Source organism: Zootoca vivipara, chromosome 1 (assembly GCF_963506605.1).
Source record: "Zootoca vivipara chromosome 1, rZooViv1.1, whole genome shotgun sequence".
NCBI lineage: Eukaryota > Metazoa > Chordata > Lepidosauria > Squamata > Lacertidae > Zootoca > Zootoca vivipara.
The window spans coordinates 61361148-61380739 of NC_083276.1; the positions used below are offsets into that span (position 1 = coordinate 61361148).

Sequence of the window (19592 nt, forward strand, 5' to 3'; positions counted from 1 at the left end):
ACCTCTGCAGTAGCTAGTCTCCTCACACAGCTAGAGAAGAAATGGTGGGACCTGCCCTCTGAGGTTTCCTGGCTCTTTATTGGGTAAGGTTGGTTTGATTTGTCTTGCTCCCCCCCCCATTCCCAATGTGGATCTCTATATCCCCCTTGCTCCTGATGTATATCCTCACTCACCCATTACTCCATGGCAGGGAGGCAACATTTTGTGGTTCACCTCAGGTTCACCCAGAGCTGGGGTCGGCAACCTGCAGCTCCGGAGCCGCATGTGGCTCCTTTACAGCTTTGCCGTGGCTCTCTGCCCCTGCCTGGCTCACGCAGCCTCTTTAACCCTATCGGGGCTTCCTACTCGCCGGCTCCGAAATGGTGGACTTGCCGAGGCTGGAAGAGTTGGGTGACGGAGGCACGGATAGCCCAGCCCTGATAGGGTTAAAGAGACACGCTTGCTGGGAAAGAGAGAGGCGGGCGCGGCTGCGAGAAAGGGCAGCTTTTGAGGAGCCGCTGAAATGGTGTTGTTGTTGCTGCTGCTGCCGCCTCCTCGGGAGGCGGAGGTGGGGCGAGCGGGAGAGGTGTGTAAGGGGTGGGGGCTCGTCTCTTTCCTAGGGGGGGGAAGAGGGGTAGGAGGGTGGTCGAGTGCTCTTGGTTCGCTTTATTTATGAGTTCTGTGTAGCAGAGGGGAGCAGGCACTGGAATTTTGTGAATCGGTTAAAATCTCAATTTTATATTAATTGTTAAAGTAAAGCCTCCTTGCTGGCTGCTTTTCGTTGATCAGTCCATTGTAACATCAGCGGGTTTGGAATGCACACCTATTGTCTTATCTGATCTCTCCCAATTGAGAGTGTCAATTGAAAGTGTAAACACATAGCACCTTTGAAGTCAGGAGCTGAAAAAGGGGTTTCCTCAGTCTTAGAGTCCCATCTGTTACTCATTCATAAAATGTATAAGGTCCTTTTTCCTGCCCCCTTTTGATGACAGGACGGAGGAAATAACAATTAAATGTTGGGGTGTTTTGACCTTTTGTTTGAATGATAAAAAAGTGGTTTCCTTTAACAAGATCTACCATTTGAAGTGTATTCCACAGGATGCAAGGCTGTTTTCCAATCCAAACCTGATAGTGACTTTTCTCTTTTATTTTCTCTTTCCACCCCTTTCCCCATGCTTCTCTCTCTTTCCCCACACTCCTCCCCCCCCCAAATTCCTTTTAGGATTTTCAGTTTTCGCTTCACTCCCCCCCCCCCCCCACGGTGTTTCCCTCTCAAACTGGTCCTCCTTTTCTTCTATCCCCCCCCATCCTCATTGCATCCTTCTTCTCTCTGCCCCCCTTTGCCACACACACACACACACACACACACACACACACACACAGAGAGAGAGAGAGAGAGAGAGAGAGAGAGAGAGAGAGAGAGAGAGAGAGAGAGAGAGAGAGAGAGAGACTGTTTGTTCCCCTGCCCCCTTTCCTTGCATGCCAGAACTGGAGCTTGAATAAGTTCTTCTTTCTGCTCTGCTACAATATAAACCTACCCTTCACATTCTTGAGCACTGTTCTTTCATTCACCCCCCCTTTTTTTGCTTGCTTCTGTTCTATAGCTGCAATATCAGCTCTCTCCCCCTTCAATACATACTTCAATACAGTAAATCTCTTGCTGATTGGTGCTGATTCAAAGTCTCTTGGAGGGCACCAGGTTGACAAAGGCTGCTTTACACAGCCAGTGTTCTACACTTCCCCACCTCTACTTGCTCCCCTGTGGTTTGTGTGTGTGCCCCGCCCTCTTCGCCCGCTCTGCCTTTCCCCCCTCCTTCCCTTTGGAAAAGGGAATACTCTTCCATGCCTTTTTTCCTGCTCTGTAACTGGATTAGTTTTGAGCATGGAACAGCTGTATTAAAAATCCAGAGAATGCAATAAAGCATCACTTAATATTTGGTTAAAGGATTATTTCATACAATCATAGAATTGTAGAATGGGAAGGGTCCCGAGGGTCATCTAGCCCAACCCCCTGCAATGCAGGAATCCTGCCCACAGCTGTGAGCCATCCCTGGGTAGGCTCGAACCACCAGCCTTGTGGTTAACAGCCAGACGCACTGACCCATCAAACTGTAAAGAGCAACTGGTTCTTATTATTAAACAATTCCTGCACCCGACATACAGAGGAAATGAATCATAAGCTATCTCTGTGCTGTGAAAAAACAACAACACCTCTACAGTATTGATTGTTAATTTCTGCCAGGCCAGACTGTTGCTCAAAGGAGCAGGAGTGGTGAAAGAAGTTTGCAACCTTAATTTCATATGAAAACAGCTGTCTGGCAAACTGCTTTCTGAAGCACTTTCCCCCTCTTTTGAAAAGGCATGGGGCTTGGGCCAAGCAGGGAGGGGAGGGACTTCAGGCAGGGAGATGGGTGAGGGGCTGGGTGAGGTGCAAAGAGAGGTGGGTTTCGGTTAGGACCGTTAGGTGTAAAGGGGGCAGGGTTTGGTGAGCTGTGGGGGAAATAGGGTTGGCAAAGGGGATGGCGAGTGGAGCAAGCAGGGGTGGCAGCCTGTATAGGATGAGGGGCTTACATCTAGGTATGCTAGGAAGCCGCTACCCCTTTGGACAGTTTTAGAAATGGAGTCAGGGAACTAGGCTGGGAGTGGAGAACAGTGTGTTCTTTAGAGGCTGCTGGATCAGGCCAATGGCCCATCTAGTCCAGCATCCTGTTCTCACAGTGGCCAGCCAGACGCCTGTGGGAAACCCACAAGCAAGACCTGAGCACAAGAACTGTTAAGTGAAAGTCCTTTTTTTCTTCAGATTGACAGCTGACTGCACGATCCTGTATATATAGCATTAAGTTAAGAAACAATATATGCAGTGTTATATTTGTTTTAAATGTCGCAATGGTTTTGCGGCTCCCAGTTTTTTTTTTTCCTTCAGAAGCGGGTCCAAGTGGCTCTTTTTGTCTTAAAGGTTGCAGACCCCTGACCCAGAGTATCTTGGGCCTGCCCTGGTCCTCTCACACCTTTCTTTCCCTTTCCCCAACTTCCTGCATTTCTTCATTCTTTAAACCCCTAATTCTACATGCACAAAGGGCAGCACTTTCAGACTTCCCAGTCAGCAGAGATATGGGGCCAATGAGCAATGCTCCCCACATTTACCACATGCCTCCACAAGGCTATTATTTCGTATTCATCTCTAGGCTTCTTCTGACTCCGAGATGCCCAAATTCTTACCTGAGCACCTTCCACAAAAGCAGTTCTTACTGTCGAACTAACTCAGGTCTTAAACTACATGTTGTAAGGAGGACCCACATAATATGATCACACACTGAAACAATTCAACTGATAATTTCAGCAGTGTCCAATTTGAGTTCTGCTTAAATTCTTTTCATGCTAATGAGCAGAAACACTGCAGCGATATCTGATTATTTAATTGGTTTCTGTAACACAATTGTTTGTGTCTGTGCGATGCAAAAAAGCACCCAGAAACACTGTAAATAGGCTTCCTTTGATTTAAAATGATGAGAGGTCTTTAAAAATTGATGCCTAGCTTCCGGTACATGGCTTATCAGTGTTCATGAGCACATCTTATTATTCTAAAAACAACATTGTTATCTGATTGATTCTGTTGTTACAGAGGTAGCTAGGTAAAACTGTTTGGGTTTTATCAGCAATTTGAATCTAAAATTGGAATTAAAGTGACATAGGAATTAAAGGAGGGGATTGGAAATCACCATCAAATTATAGTTTGCTTGTTCAAAGAGATCTGGTCTGGCTAGAGTCTTATATTCCACTCATGATTCTAAAGATGTAAAGGTTTAAACAGGGAGAGAGTTCTGAATATTTAGAAGACTTTCAAAAATATAAATTACATTTGCTCTTGAATGCCTTTTCAGGTCTCTGGATAATTACCTTTGTATGGATAGAGGCTATGTGACCATTGCATCATAATCAGAAATAAAAAGGTGAAATATTTTCCCTGTCTGGTGATGGGGAGAAGCTGCATATCTTGATTTCTTCCCACCTGCCAGATAGAGACCCAGAATGAGCTAATCTTTACAAATCCTGACTCCCAGGGAGTTGCGTGTCGAGGTCCCAAGACTCCCCCCCCCAATAATTCACACTTCACACAGCAATTTAAGTTTAAGGTTTTTGGCATTATTTTGGCTGCTATTTAAATACAACCAATGTGAGTGGTTGCTTAGGCATTGGTTCCATCACTCTGTCCCCCCCCCCCCCCCCCGAGGACAGAACTGACATCCGCTAGCCATCTAGGGAAGTCAGTACTTTTTAGGTAAACACTCCCTGAGAGAGGATGGAGCTGGGTGCTAGGCCCTTCACCTCTCCCTGAATGCTCCCAGAGGCTCTTGCGTGGCCCTAGCCCCTTGCAGGGGTACAGACAAAAGCATGTCGAGCCCCTGGATTTCTTTAATGGAATACCCCTCAGCATTTCTGAGGGGTAGGCCCAGCCGATTCCTTACCCCTCCACCAACCAATTTTAACCAATGCCTAACCGCCAACCCTACAAGTTGTGACGATTTGCTACGCAGTAGGCAAAAACCTAATGGCATCAGCCAAATGGACAAAATTCCTACCAGGTCCCTGCCCCAAAGCAGGCAACCCCATGACAGGCATAGCAATGTCAATCGCAAAAGGACCCTTAAACAGGGAGGGAGGGAGGGAAATCCGTTGCACACAGCAAAAGTGAAACCTGCAAGCTGCGTGCAGGACTTTTAACGGCTATGGCTGTCATTAACTTACAACATACCTTTCCCCCCAGCAACATAAAGAGCCCAGTCACCACTGTGGCCATCCAAACTAACCCGTCCAGCAACGCGGGAGTTGTCTTGTTAACCCTTCCGCAACACGTGCTCTCCATGAGTGGAGAACCCGCTTTGTGGGATTATGCCCAGATGGATGAAGGGTCAAATGCAACATCTCTGTGTACTGGATTACTTATGGATTCATTTCCAGCACAATTCCCTCTTCATGGTCAGATTATTTGCCCATTCCACACGAGGTGTGGATGTACACAATGGCCAATTGTTATTTATATTAACTATGCAACTTGCATTACTCACTCTCGGGGCTATTAAGGAAATTTTATAACTAGGCTTTATGATACACCACCAGGTGTTCCATAAACCCAAGTTAAGAGTGAGGGAAAGTCAGAGACGACTAGGCTGGAAACGATGGAGATCTTAAGCATGGGAGACATTTGCGCATCAGGCAGATGGAGAGCAGGAAAGTACAGAGGAGAAACCTAATGGCTTTCCTCAGCAACATGTTACCTAGACTGAGGAAGCACATTAGGCCTTAAAGCTGTATAAGAGGAAGCAGAGTTGGATTGGCTGCTCTCAGTTAGCTGATTCTCTAGCTCAGCGGTTTCTAATGCATCGCCTGAAATGTCTGTTGCTCAATGAATCGGGAGCCAACAGGTTCTGATTCAGCTCTCTCATGCCTGATGCGCACAGCCCAAGAAACCCCCATTACTAGGAGACGTTTGTATGGGGGACAAATCAGGGAGATGAAATCTGCCTCAAAATAGTGGCCCTACCCTGAAGTGAAAAAAACAAGCCTCACATGCTATGGGATGGATGACATGAGTGTGTGGTGGTTCTTACTTGAATCATTATGAGGTTGGAGGGTGGGAAGATATTTAGTGTCTGGATATGGAATAAGTTACATGTTCATATGTGACAGAATGTAGATGCGCTCTCCCACACTTTAACAACGGGGAGAGAGGGAAGGGGGTTCCAAAGGCTGTTAGAAAGTAGCAACATCAAGGGTAACCAAAGCTGTGCCCTCCAAATATTGTGGGCTAACTTTCATCATCTCTCAGGGTTGGCCATGCTGGCTATGTGATGGGAGCTATAGTTCATAACTTCTGAAGGGCATCAACACTGGCTGTGTTACTAGCATGCTACTTTTTAGTAGGATGGATGGCACATAGGAGCTTATTTAATTTCTTATTCATTAGCGCCACTAAAATATCTTTTCTTTTCTTGTTTAGCTCAGGGGTGACAACAAATTAGCAAACCTGCAGTTTTGTTTTTCTTCTAGGTTAACAAAACAGTTGCACATTTCAAATGCTGCATAATTGCTCTCTTTTTTTGGCCATTGCCTACCAAGATTTCTCACTTCCCCAGAATTTAGTATTAATAATATAACACATTCATAGTGTTTGTAATATGGTGAAGGATAGCAATACCTAATGAGACTGCTGTCTGAAACCTAATTACTTAAATCACAATGATAAAACTATTCACTTATCCAATGTTTATACTGGTGGATCAGGCTTATTTTATGAGGTTCATATTTTCAGCCTATTATCTCTTATTTCATATTCACAGGTTGATGGAGTGGAGGAAAATGAATTTAATTTAAAGTTTAAAGTTTAAAGCCTATTTTATGGGTGTATATTTGCCTTCTTTTAACAGGCCTTCGCCAGCAGCCATATTTTCTGTCTCATACTTCTGTCTGCCTGAGGGTTTAAAAAAAATGTATTTTTCTATTACGAACAACCTGGCAAAAAATGTTTGGGTTAACTATTTCATACCTTCCTCCAGATTTGCTAAAACAGAAAAAAAAATCTGGTAGTGTGAAAAGCAATTTTTCTGCCTACGCTCAAGGGAGCAGTGGCTTTGAAATGTGTGGGTATTTCTGTCTGAAAGCTGCATGTTGGCATGGTGCTTTGACTGAAGCTGACAAACGACTCAAACGTGAGAAAAAGATGCCATGAGGTCCATTAGATTGGATCCAGAGTTAGTTATCCTTAAGCTAACTTAAGTCCCATTGATTTCACTGGGTCTCCTTTAAGGATGACTAGCTTTGGCTCCAAGCCATTGCTTTTTATTGATGTGGGAGACTACCCAGAGCAATGAGAGCATCAGATTCACATTGGAGAGGCTCCAAGTAGATCCACTGGAATGAATTAATGCAATTTATTTAGGTCTGTTGATTTGAATGGGTCTACTCTAACGTAACTGGATAAAACATTTTCCTTTATGCAGAGCAAGCCAAATCCTGACTGCCAAACCTCTAGCACAATATTTAAATAATACATAAGTACCCTAAGTGTTACATTTAAAATTTATATTTTTTAAAAAAAACTTTTGTTTTTGTCTTCTTCCTGTGCGTCATTAAAAGAACTCTCTTCAAAAAAAATACCTCTATGCTGATTCTATGTTGGCTCCACAGTCAATGTATTTATAGCAAACTAAAAAACCCCAATGAATGTCACCCATGTGGACAGTTTTTTTCCTTACATGGAGATTTGGCATAGGGAGAAAATGCCACGTGTTAAGTGAGTGACGTTTAAAAACCTTAAACTAGGGACCTCTAAAAGGTAAGACAAAACAATCAAATGTGTTGTGTGCATTGCTAGTCTGCAAAATTCCTTGGTCACCAGTGTTCTGACAAAAATTTAAATTTCTGCCCACTTTTTAGCTCAAGGGTATCTTTCTATGGATGTCTTGAAATGGTTTGCTGATTCAGTTATCATCATCATCATCAAAAAAAAGGGGGGGGGGTGGGAATGTGCTTGAATTTTCTTTCTTTACCTTCCGGGGTGGGGGGAATTCAGCTTCTAGCATCAGAAGGTTCAGAACAATATATTGCTGCATTTCCCATTAGATTGATGTAGTGAATTATACCTAAAGCATCCACTAAGGGGAGTGTGATGCTGGATCAGCCTTTCTGGTTTCTATGACAACAGAAGGGAGTAGAGTCTTCCAAGCTGAGAGCGCTCACTGAAGCAGGTGCCGGGTTACATAGCTGTTCCAAATCTGCTGGATTCTATGGAGCAGCAAGCCAGGCTGTTTCCTATTTTGCAACACCTTGATTCCCCGAAGCTCAGTAAACTGCAACAGCCAAGCTCCCATATATGAAGATGGTTCACCACTCGGGCTCTATACAGTCCTTTAAGCAGCAGAAAGGTAGGCGCCTTTTGTCTCTCAAACGACGAGGGTTAAATCATTCGGTCTGCATGCCCTTGCAGTATTCTCAAGCTTCAGCATAGTGGCTGCTGAAAGCATCCAAAGCCCTGTGCAATGCAGGCACCTTTTAAACTCTTGGATCAACTTAAAAGGTTCTTTTACTTTCAACAATGGAATAGTTCTCTGGGTAAAAAAAAAAAGAATCCCTCTTTGCTATATTGAATAGTTTGTTTTTCTTGAGCGGTTCAAGAGGATCTGAGTTATATACCAAAAATCATTCAGAGATCTGTTTGTCACAGGAAATTCATTCTTTATACAGTTGCAAAGCTCATGGCCGTAGGCACGCACACACGGGTGAGACGGACACTGCAGTCATTCAGCATTGAAGAATTTTGCTATCACTGTATTTATGTCATGGAATTGAATTTGGCTTTGTAGACTTGAAAATGGCAAGTAGACTGTTTTCCTGCCTTGCAAGCATGCTGGTACAGTTTCTGTGTTTGGCTGTAGAAACATTTTCAGTAGCTGATCAACCCAACTTTATTCAAGATTTTACTCCTCTTCTGCTGATTGAACAGTATTCCTGCTATCTCCTTTTGGAAAGATATGGTCTAGCTTGTGGTGCAGAGGAGAAGAATGCTGTGTGGATGAGCATGCCGGGGGTGATCTGAATGATCTCGTGGTTCCGTTCCATCTCTTATGGTGCTATTAACCCTTGTATTTCCAGCAGTGTCTTGAAATGAAGTTGAGTTGTACTTTCATGGGGAGTGCATTACTGCTGGACATTTGTATGGGGTTAAATTCTCCAGCACTTTCCAGCGTACTGAATGTGCTCCAAATTCTATCGTCTTCACAACAACTAATCCAATTTTTGCTGATGGGGAACTGAGGTTCCGAGATACAGACTTAGGGCATCCAATGATAGAGAAGAGAAAGTCAAAAATCTGCAAAGCCTACTCTGTTTGCTAAGTCAGACTAGCTCTCAGGGTCCGTCCGTCCCCCCAATAGCTGTTTAGAGTACTTTCTTTCTTTTTTATATGCTTTATTGGTTTTAAAAACTGTGTAACATAAGTAATCAACAGAAAATAAAAATAAACAGACATTCATTCCATGTTTGGAGTACTTTCATTTTAATTTTAATTTTTAAAAAGGGGACAGTCTAGGAAGTTGTGCCCCCCAGTACCACCACAGTGTTCTTGGGGGATCTTTTAGAGCAGTATGTGAAGTGTCGCGGGCTGCAAGAGAGAAAAAAATGAATCAAAATCACCATATTTCCCCTTTGCCAGAAGGATCAAAAGCTGCTTGTGGCTAGAGAAGACATTCTATTTGTGGGAGGTGAAGTCTTCAGTGCCAAGCCAAATACTATTTTTCTACATAAAAAACTTTGTTTTCTTTCTCCTCTTTCCTCTTCACATTCTTGCAACCATAGACCAGAAAAAAATACATGGAGGTGGCTTGATAGTCCTTTCCTATGGTGTATTGTCAGTGCTGCGACCACCCTGAGCAAGAATGCCTTTGTCTTAACCAGTCTGTCTGACCATTTGTGAGAGACTCACTAATGCTGGGTGGAAGTTAGTATCGCACCTGAAATCTCCAACAAGGCCCACAGAAACGACTCTTTGCCTCTCTCATACTTGTTTATAGTTCTTTCCTAACTTAAGGGAAAGGTCTGCTTACAGAAAAGCCATGGTCCTGCAGCAAGGTTGGGGAGCCTGTGACCCTCCAGATATTGTTAGACTCCAGCTTTTGCCAGGCCTGACCATGGACAGTGCTGGCTGGATCCTGATGTGAGTTGGAGTCCAGCAGCATCTGCAGACCAATGGTTCCCCATCCCTGCTCTACAACAATGAAGTGCACTCCTGGGAATGTAACCAGAGTGCTGCCATCAGAGTTCTGCTGGTGTAGTGGCACTTCCATTTACTCCCCACCACCACTACCACCACCTCCTTGCCAAATATTTTCTGAAGGGTCATCTGATGTCAGGGACTGGTTGGATGCAAAGGAATGATGGGGGAATGACCAGCTGGAGAACCCCTAAGGGAAGAAGGCTCAGAGACCAGGGAGCATTGGTGGGATGATAATGAGTGGTCAGAGGGAGAAGACTGGGAGGAGATGGTGTCAGAATCTGGAGAGGTACAGGGCTTATTGAGCCAGGAGAGTCTGTGGCAGAAAGAAGTCCAGAATTAGAGACAGAAGCTGAAGCAGGGGAGGAGGGAAGCCAAAAAGCAGAGATGGGTCAGGCTTGTGAAAAGGTTGCAGCGGGAGGGGGCAACACAAGTTCCCCTGCCCCTGATCGCCCACAACCAGGAAAGGCTTGAAGCAATAGGAGAGACAGGTACACAGGCAGAGGCACCAATTGCTTGGAAAGCACTTTGGAGAGGAGGAGACATGGCCGGCTGTGGGGAAGCAGGACCTTTAGTCTTGGCAACTGCTTCATGAGGGCAAGTCCTGAGTTGCTGTTCTTGTGACTCGTGTGCAGATCCTGTTTTGCTAATAGAGTTAACTCCAGCTTCTTTGGTGTGATTTACTGCTGGCTTGTTCCTGTCACCCAATGGGCTGGAGCTGCTTTTGAGAATGTGTAGGGAGCTAGCTGCAAGGGAGAAGAGTAGAAACTTCCATTTCGCTGGTGAAAGTCAAGTGAATTTTGCTTAACCTGCCATTCAGTCTTATGGCATATGATAATGGGCTCTTACACCAATAGTTGCGTGTGGGAAAGAATGCACATGGCAGACACTGAGTGCCTCATAGCAAATTACATAGAAATAACCATTATCGTTGAGATGAAAAATCTGTAAGGTGTATATATAGTATCAAGATCTCCTCATTGTTAGAGCAGTACAATGTGGATTCAGTGGGTACGTTTCCTGTTTTGCCAAAGAATAATCTAGATCCATGGAGAGGGATATTCAGTACAAGAGAAGTCCAGAGCAAACCCTTCGCCCCAGTACAAACCCCATTCTTTCATATGGATGCTGAATGGCTCCTCCGGCTGGGATGGAGAACTCTGATGCATTTGCTTGCTTCTCCTTTCTGTGAAGATTTCCTTGCTACCATCTGTCTGACTTAAGAACCTTTCCCCTCAGTTAACCAATTAAACAAAAGATACACCAGAATGTTTCAGTGCCGTGAATAAATGTTCAATGTAGGCTGAAAGGCCTCAACTCAGTGATCCATTGCAACTTTTGTGACAACCCCCTTTTTTTCTTCAGTATAACCAAGAACAGCTCTTGTCAGAGTGATCCGTCCTTTGGGGTGGGGAGGGCAGTCAATAATCTGCAGGCCATCAGCATTCGCTTTCTGTGGAGCTGTTGTTGTTTGGTGGGCTGGCTGAGGAATTTGTCTCCTGCAGGTGATGTTATGAAAGTGCCTTCGGCACTGTGGATGCTTTGTGGCCTGCTTATTCCTAGGGTCTGTCTAACAAGAGCTACCCCCCCCCCAACATTGTTGTTTCCCCACCCAACAAGTGAAGAATGCTAGACATCTTGAAGGGTTACGGAAGGGGTGGAGAACTAGTTTTAACTGGCAGGCCAGATCCATTTGTGGCCAAGCCTCTGCAGGCTGCAGTTAACAGGTGGCAGAGCTTCCAACCTACCTGTCACCTAATGCAGTGTTTCTCAACCAGTGTGCCTCCAGATGTTTTGGGACTACAACTCCCATCATCCCTAGCTAGCAAGACCAGTGGTCAGGAATGATGGGAGTTGTAGTCCCAAAACATCTGGAGGCACACTGGTTGAGAAACACTGACCTAATGTATGGTGCCAGGGGGATCTGACCCTGGCTGAAGGTATACCACATTTGCAAAGTAACAATTTGGAGCCTCCGGTCCATACTTGGCAATGAAAGCCACAGTACCACATTAGATCCACTCAGGAGCTTAGGAGTGGATCTGACCCTGACCTAAAGCTGTGTGGCTTCTGTTTGGCACTGTACACAAGTTTTGCAGCTTTTGGCACACATCACGTCCGCTTGGGAGCTCTGATTATTTGCTCTCAAGTGGCTTCAACCCTGGCAGCAAGGCTTACTTTATATGAATTGTGTCATCTTAGATCAACACATTAAACACTGAGGATCATACTTTGATTTTTGGATCTTTTCTATATGGCATGCTGTGTTAGAATATGGGATTCTTTCAAATCACATAGTTCCAAAGAATCCTACCAAAGTGTGACCAAAGAAAATAGGTGATCAGACACTTTTCTGAGGTAATCTTCACTGGTGTAAGTTGCCCAAATATTTTATTATGAATTATCAGACAGGAACACTGAGGGGTATAATTAACAAGGAAGAAAATTAAGGCAAACATCCATAGCTTTAATTACAAAAATCATTCACTTTAGATTTCTGTGTATTTCTGAGCCATTCATGCCATAATCTCACACTTATAAATCCAAGCAGCATGAAAAATGAAGAGAGAGAAAAGTGTCCTAAATTCTATTTATACAAAAGCTGTGATAATCTCTCTGGATTGGCCAACTGGCGCACACAGATGTTTTCTCCATGTTTCAGAACCATTTAAACCTTGTGTTTGGCATGGGGGTAGGAAGCAAATTTTTATTTACTGGCATTGTTTAATAGGGATTTATTTGTTCATGGAAATGTTAATATTTTAGCACAGAGTCCACCCAGTTCTGCATATTTGCATCTCTTAGATGCAAATATATTAAAAGGAAGTCATTCCTTTTTTCATCAGTAAAATATTTTGTAGTAAGAATGGTTACCTTTTACCATATATTTTCCAGCAAATCTTCAACTGATGCATGGGAAATGTATTTTTACCACTTGAGAGGATGATGAAGTGGGTGGTTAAAAAACAAGTATTGGCCACACCTGATATGTGGCAAATTTTCACCTGATTATGTAGTAAATTACGTTTACCACTTAGTTCCATTGTTTCTATCCTGCTGTAAGGGTGAGAAACCTAATGCGGACAACTGGGTTACCAAATAGTTACATGCACATTGCAGTAAGTTACTGCCCAGTAAATTCTGTATTCATGCTCAGTCTTGTCCATTTCACAAGGCAAATCTATCTTCATTGATGGCCTACTGCTATTTTCAGAGTCCATAAGCATCCATAAATTGGGTATGATAATAGCAAAAGCCCATTAAGATCCATCTGTTTAACGATGGCATGCTGTACACACTCAAAGTGCACCTTCTTAATAGAGCAACCTTTAAATGTCAAAAATTAAAATTATGTGAAACAAAAGAAGCAAGGCTCATTTAAACACACAAACACACTGGCTATTCATAGCAAGATTCCATGTGGACCCATTTAGTCCAACTGAGCTCCATAGAACTAGAGAGGCTTAAATGTAATGCTTGCAGCATAATATGATTGAAAAACAGTTGAGATTGAGGGTGGGATTCTACTAAGATTTACTCACAACATTTACCCATGTTAGTTCATTAATTTCAGAAGGTCTACTCTGAGTAAATCATAGTTGCACACAACCCTGAGTATTTTATTGATACCTTCTGGGCAGGTCACCAAATTGCTCGGTTAAGGGCAAAGGGTGATGTTGAATTGTGTATTGTGCTTGCACAGTGGACCTTCACTTGTGCAAATGGGACCTTCACTTCGTCTCCCTCTTATACCCCCTCCCTCATCTGCACTAAAAGAGGGAAGAGAAAAAGTGAAAGTCCTGTCACATCTGCTGGATCTTACCTAATGCCTAGCAGGCCAAGGATATCTTGCAAGCCAGTGATGCCAGACTCAATAGATATACTGTACCACAAAACTAAAGAAGTGATCCCATCACAAAAACATTCTGAGACTATCCAGAAAAATGTACATGTTTGTGTACCTTGTAATCAAAACCTACATAGACACAAATGCATTGTATCTTATCTATGATCTTTCAAGGAAGTTAGGTACACACACGCACACAGTGTCTAATGAAACAGATATTAAAGTTTTTAGAGATGCGGGTGGCACTGTGGTCTAAACCACTGAGTCGGGCAAATCGGAAGGTCCGTGGTTCAAATCCGTGCGACGGGGTGAGCTAGCAGTTCAAAAGCAAACCAGTGTAAGTAGATAAATAGGTACTGCTACCGCACTTCCGTGCAGTCTGGCTTCCGTCATGGTGTCCTGTTGTGCCAGAAGCGGTTTAGTCATGCTGGCCACATGACCTGGAAAGCTGTCTGTGGACAATAATAGACACACTGAGCCTGAAGCGAGATGAGTGCCGCACCCCATAGACACCTTTGACTGGACTTAACCGTCCAGGGGTCCTTTACCTTTACCTATTACAGTTTTTCAGCAAAAACAGTTCAGCTTCCACCTTCTTCAGCTTCTCTTAAAAGTAAAGGTAAAGAAACCCCTGACCATTAGGTCCAGTCACGGACGACTCTGGGGTTCTGGCACTCATCTCGCTTTATTGGCCAAGGGAGCCGGCGTACAGCTTCCAGGTCATGTGGCCAGCATGACTAAGCCGCTTCTGGCAAACCAGAGCAGTTCACTGAAACACCCTTTACCTTCCCGACGGAGCGGTACCTATTTATGTACTTGCACTTTGGCGTGCTTTCGAACTACTAGGTTGGCAGGAGCAGGGACTAAACAACGGGAGCTCACCCCGTCGTGGGGATTCAAACCGCCGACCTGATCGGCAAGCCCTAGGCTCTGTGGTTTAACCCACAGCGCCACCCGCGTCCCCTTCAGCTTCTCTTACGTGAATCAAATTGTGTTGTAGCAGCCATCACCTTGCTTTAAAACTTAAATGTTCATGCCACTGTAATAAATATATGGATTTTTAGCGATTAACCACATCCTTCCACCATCCAAAGCAAACTTTTCCGAATTCTGTTTGAAGCTTTAAAATTGTGTGTGTGTATTCTGAACTGTAACTTATTTGTAATAGTGCAATGTTTTCTTCTAAACACATAGCTGAATGTGGTTTCCAATCTGCTAAAGGTCAGTGACTTTGAATTTGCTTACTTTAGAGACCACTTCCTTTCTTATGTTCTCTTAGATCTTTTGGATGTGGGGAGAGAGGCATTCTGGGAGGTTGCCTTCACAACTGTGATGTTCTGCCTTTGAATGGTGTGTGCCTAAAATCTGGCCTGAATATTCTCCCACGTCATTCCTGGTAATTTGGACTTGGACTTTAAGGGCTGTTTTGAGGTCACTGTAACTGGAGATAATTGAGGCTGACACCAAACCCCAATTTATGATCCAGCCATTCTTTTGTTCTTTAGATCTGCACTTTGGGGACACATTATTAGTTTATGCTTGTTGGCCATTAGTAGCAATGACGAGTTCATGCTTTGCATCCAAGTAGATGTTTTTCTTCATTCTGTGAATTCTCAGTGTGCTTATATGAGTGTTAAGATTGTCAAACTAGGTCCCAGGAGACCAAGGGAGTGAATCCATATTCAGCCATTAAACTCACAGGGTGACCTCTGACCAGTCACTGCCTCTCAGCCTAACCTGCCTCATAGGATGGTTGTGGGGGTTAAATGAGGGGGGGGGGTGAGTACCATGTACACCACCTTGAGGTCCTTGGGAAAAGGTGGGATAGAAATGCAATAAATAAACTGCATTTTTAAAAAGATTTCTGAAAGCAATTGGTGCACTCACGTCACATTTGCAAGCCCAAATTTTGGAGAGACTAGGAAGCAATTTCGGTAATTTTGGTAAATTGTCATCACTTGTCTGGAAAATAGAAGAACATAGGGGACAAAAAAGATATCTGTGTTAGAAACAAATCTCATATTTGATCTAAGGATGCAGAGAAATTCGTTTGGTTTACATTTTAACTACCAAATTTGCCTTTGCTTGAACCAGAGCACAATTTAATACACAGCTCTGCTTGAAAATTCACACTTGTCCAAATTTTTTGATGCAGTTCTCCAACCAATGTGTGAAAATGTGTGTTTTAGTGAAAAATGTGTGCCATCGTGCATACATGAAAATAACATACCGGTACAAAAATGCACTCTGTTAGGCAAAAATTGTTTGCAAAGATGTATATACTAAACAAAATTGCTTGCAAAATGTGTAGAGAAATGTCCAGGAATAGGCATAAAAGAAGTCATAGTTTCATTTTGTTTGTTTGTTTTAAAAAATTGATTATGCTGTAATTCTTAACTTTGTTTAAAAGGCAGAAGTCACTAGATATATCTATTAATTCACAATGCTCTTTCTATTCTGTTGCTCTTCCCTCACATTTTCATAAGGTCCATGCTAAATCGCTTTTTTATTGTCAGCCAATAGACCAAGCTGTGTTCTTTTAGAACCATTCAAGATAAATAACCATACTGTTGTTTCAAATGTGCTTAGTACAAATGCTTCTATTTTTTTCTAGAGAACTTAATAGAAGGCATCCTACTGCATCTATAAAAGAAAAGGAAATTTTACTATCATCTATATGCCGAGGCAGGAACGCAGGTGGCGCTGTGGTCTAAACCACACAGCCTAGGGCTTGCCGATCAGAAGGTCGGCGGTTTGAATCCCCGCGACAGGGTGAGCTCCCGTTGTTTGGTTCCTGCTCCTGCCAACCTAGCAGTTTGAAAGCACATCAAAGTGCAAGTAGATAAATAGATACCGCTCTGGCGGGAAGGTAAGCGGTGTTTCCGTGTGCTGCTCTGGTTCGTCAGAAGCGACTTAGTCATGCTCGCCACATGACCTGTAAGCTGTACGCCAGCTCTCTCGGCCAGAAAAGCGAGATAAGTGCCACAACTCCAGAGTTGTCTGCGACTGGACCTAACGGTCAGGGGTCCCTTTACCTTTTTATATGCTGAGGCAGGAAAGATGCATTCAAAGGGAAATGACACCCTCGTAAGCTGTGTGTGAATTTCTGTTGCCAAGCTCTGTAAGAGTTTTTGATCAGAAGTTCAATTCTCTGCATCAAATTTAGTCACAAATAGCAAAACTCTTCAGCTTGCTATGTACATAAAAATGATAGCTGCCAGGACAGGCATTGCAGTATCAAGGGGTCTGGGTAATATTTTCTGGGCAAGACATGCTCTGGTAGTGAGTATCGGGATAGGAGCACAGGTAATAGTGGCAGGAAGGTGCAACAGGTTCACTGACCCACTGCTGCTCATTTACAGTCTTAGGGATATTGCAGAAGCTGAAGGATAACTGTGAGTGGGAGTGGATGGAGCAGTGCAAGTATTGGAGAAGAAGCCATTCTCTTCTTCTGCTTACGATGCTCTACCTAACTTCCTGTTTAGCTATTGCTCAAAGTGGCAGTTCTGAAGGTTTCCCTCACACCTTACTTTTCTTGTCTAGGGTGGGAGCCACTACCTCAAGTTACCTGAAGCTCCCTGAAGCTGTGGTTCAGCAGAGCAGCGTGGGGTGAGGAATCCCGAGGAGGGTAGTTTTAAAATATTGTTTCTGAGGGCGGAGAGTGACATATTGACTTGGGTCATGCCCGCTTTTGTCTCAGCTGCGGCACTAGAATGCAGCCGCTGAGCAATGGCTAAGAGGCATGGCTTCCCCAAGGACGAATGTGGTTCCATAGCCCTGCTCTACTCTGTCAGTGACTGAGTAGTGCTGGTGTCAGTTGAGGATCTGAATCTCCTTCTCCCACATAGTTGAGGTGCCCTAGTGATGCCACTTGGCAGCCTTTAGTAGGCAACTTCACTTCTGTAAGGGCACGAAGAAATTGACTGCAATTTCCATGTGCTGTGCCAGGAATGGCGTTTGTAAAAGGAAACGCCTCTCTAACTTTTTTATTGGATTCATTAAGCAATTCTATACATTACGTACTTTTCCAAATTTATGACACAATCCATTCTCCTTGTTGCCCGTAAACATAGCTGCACATATGGCAGGCAACTCATAAAAGGGCATGTTGATCCATTTTCTCTTTCCTGATTTTGCTGGCTATTTATTTCTTCAACGGGAGGCACACCCATGCCTCACTTGCAAGCCAACTACTTGTTACATGTGGAACTCTAGCCTGATTGCTCTGTTTAGCTTCATGTTGCTTTGGATGGGTGCAGCTGAGAGCAGAGAAGCAGGGGTGATATGATAGCTATGTTCAAATATATTAAAGGATGTCATATAGAGGAGGGAGAAAGGTTGTTTTCTGCTGCTCCAGAGAAGCGGATACGGAGCAATGGATTCAAACTGCAAGAAAGAAGATTCCACCTAAACATTAGGAAAAACTTCCTGACAGTAAGAGCTGTTCGACAGTGGAATTTGCTGCCAAGAAGTGTGGTGGAGTCTCCTTCTTTGGAGGTCTTTAAGTGGAGGCTTGACAGCCATATGTCAGGCATGCTTTGATGGTGTTTCCTGCTTGGCAGGGGATTGGACTGGATGGCCCTTGTGGTCTATGATTCTATGATTTTGTTGCTCCACATCAGCCCCTAACTTCATGGATTTTCCTTCCACTGAGGTTTATATTGGATGTTAGCAGATTTGGAAGTACTGTAGCACAGGGCAAAAGATACCAAGGGGGTAGCATTTAGAGTAGAGAAGTACACAGGGAACAAGTTGAGTTACTTCTTGCTCCCGTTGCTTCTTTGGAATGACATAATTGTGGGAGAGGGCATTTAGAGAAGGGAAGTGGTCTTATTAGGCAGAAGCTTCTTCATTCTCAGTTTTTTTTTTTAATGCCTCCAAGCTATAGTTACGCACCTTTGCACTTATTATGCAATCTGGCTTATAGAAAGAGAAGACTCATACATACTACAGGTGCTCTGGGCAGCTAGGTTTCTCTATTGGAGACATGGATAAGTTTCCCACTGGAGGTAATGGCCAGTTGTGTTGTCATGCATCTAGCCCAACGCCCGTGGTTTTTTAGGTAAAAGAAAAAAGAAAGGATAAGAAGCTCTAATCACCTTCATGTTGAAGATGGGCTAGAAAGAACAAACGAAATGGTAAATATAGTGTATAAAATTTAACACACTTAGCATAAACTTGTAGTGCAAGTATTACCATCCTGGCAAAGCAAGGTCTCTCAATAACCTTTTACAGTTTCTGTGGTATCTTTTTCAGAAGCAGTATTTTAAGCAGTTATTTTTTGCTGGTGTCTACTTGTCTTGTAAACCGTTTCCCTCTCCTTCCAAGCTATAATTAAAAATATTAATATCTCTTGGATGGGCCATGGAATGACACACTGGGGGAATTCTGGGAAGTATCTGAAAAGCAGACACAACAGCTTTAAATCTTGAGCTTTGAGTGAATCTGTTTTCCAAGGGCAAGACCTAAATAATTGCACAGTGCTTTGGCTGTGACTTTTTCATACCACTCGCAGGATAATTAAACGTATACATAGAACAATGCTTGTTAGAAAGAGGGTGAATGAAAGTTAACTACACTAATTTCACAAGGCCAAAACCTGATTGCACAAGGCTAAAGCAACAGTATATCAATTGGCATAGGTTTTCAGCTTGGTCCCCAAAGCTCTCGTTTAATACACATTCAGCTAATATTTGAGCATTTGGACACTTGCATGTAAATTGAGTTCATCAGTAAGCTGCAGCTTCTTTCTGAAGCTGACCTTGAATGAATGAATGAATGAATGAATGAATGAATGAATGAATGAATGTGTAGGGTCTGCCAGTTTACTATCATAAATAGTTATGGCCTAATGTAAAAGGTCTGTTGAGGTATGTTTGGTTGGGGGGGGGGTTGTGATTTCAAGATTCTGGGCAGAACCTTTCAGTGTCCTGTTTTAATGCTTCCAAGAAATGCTTTGGAAAATATGTGCTCAAAGACAGAGATAGATAACATTAAAAG

General features: G+C 43.4%; 1 protein-coding gene across 3 annotated transcripts in view; it reads left to right on the forward strand.

The window, feature by feature from the left end:
- Window positions 1-19592, forward strand: part of ANO3 (anoctamin 3) — a 231475-nt gene that overhangs the window by 70447 nt on the left and 141436 nt on the right. Inside the window, exon 1 of one of the 3 annotated variants that reach the window (XM_060275248.1) lies at window positions 7520-7901. The exons of the other annotated variants lie outside the window; for them this stretch is intronic. Coding sequence (XP_060131231.1) covers window positions 7850-7901 — 52 coding nt within the window. The 5' untranslated portion in view covers window positions 7520-7849. Of the gene's footprint in view, window positions 1-7519; window positions 7902-19592 lie in introns of those variants that run through there. 3 annotated transcript variants of the gene reach the window in all.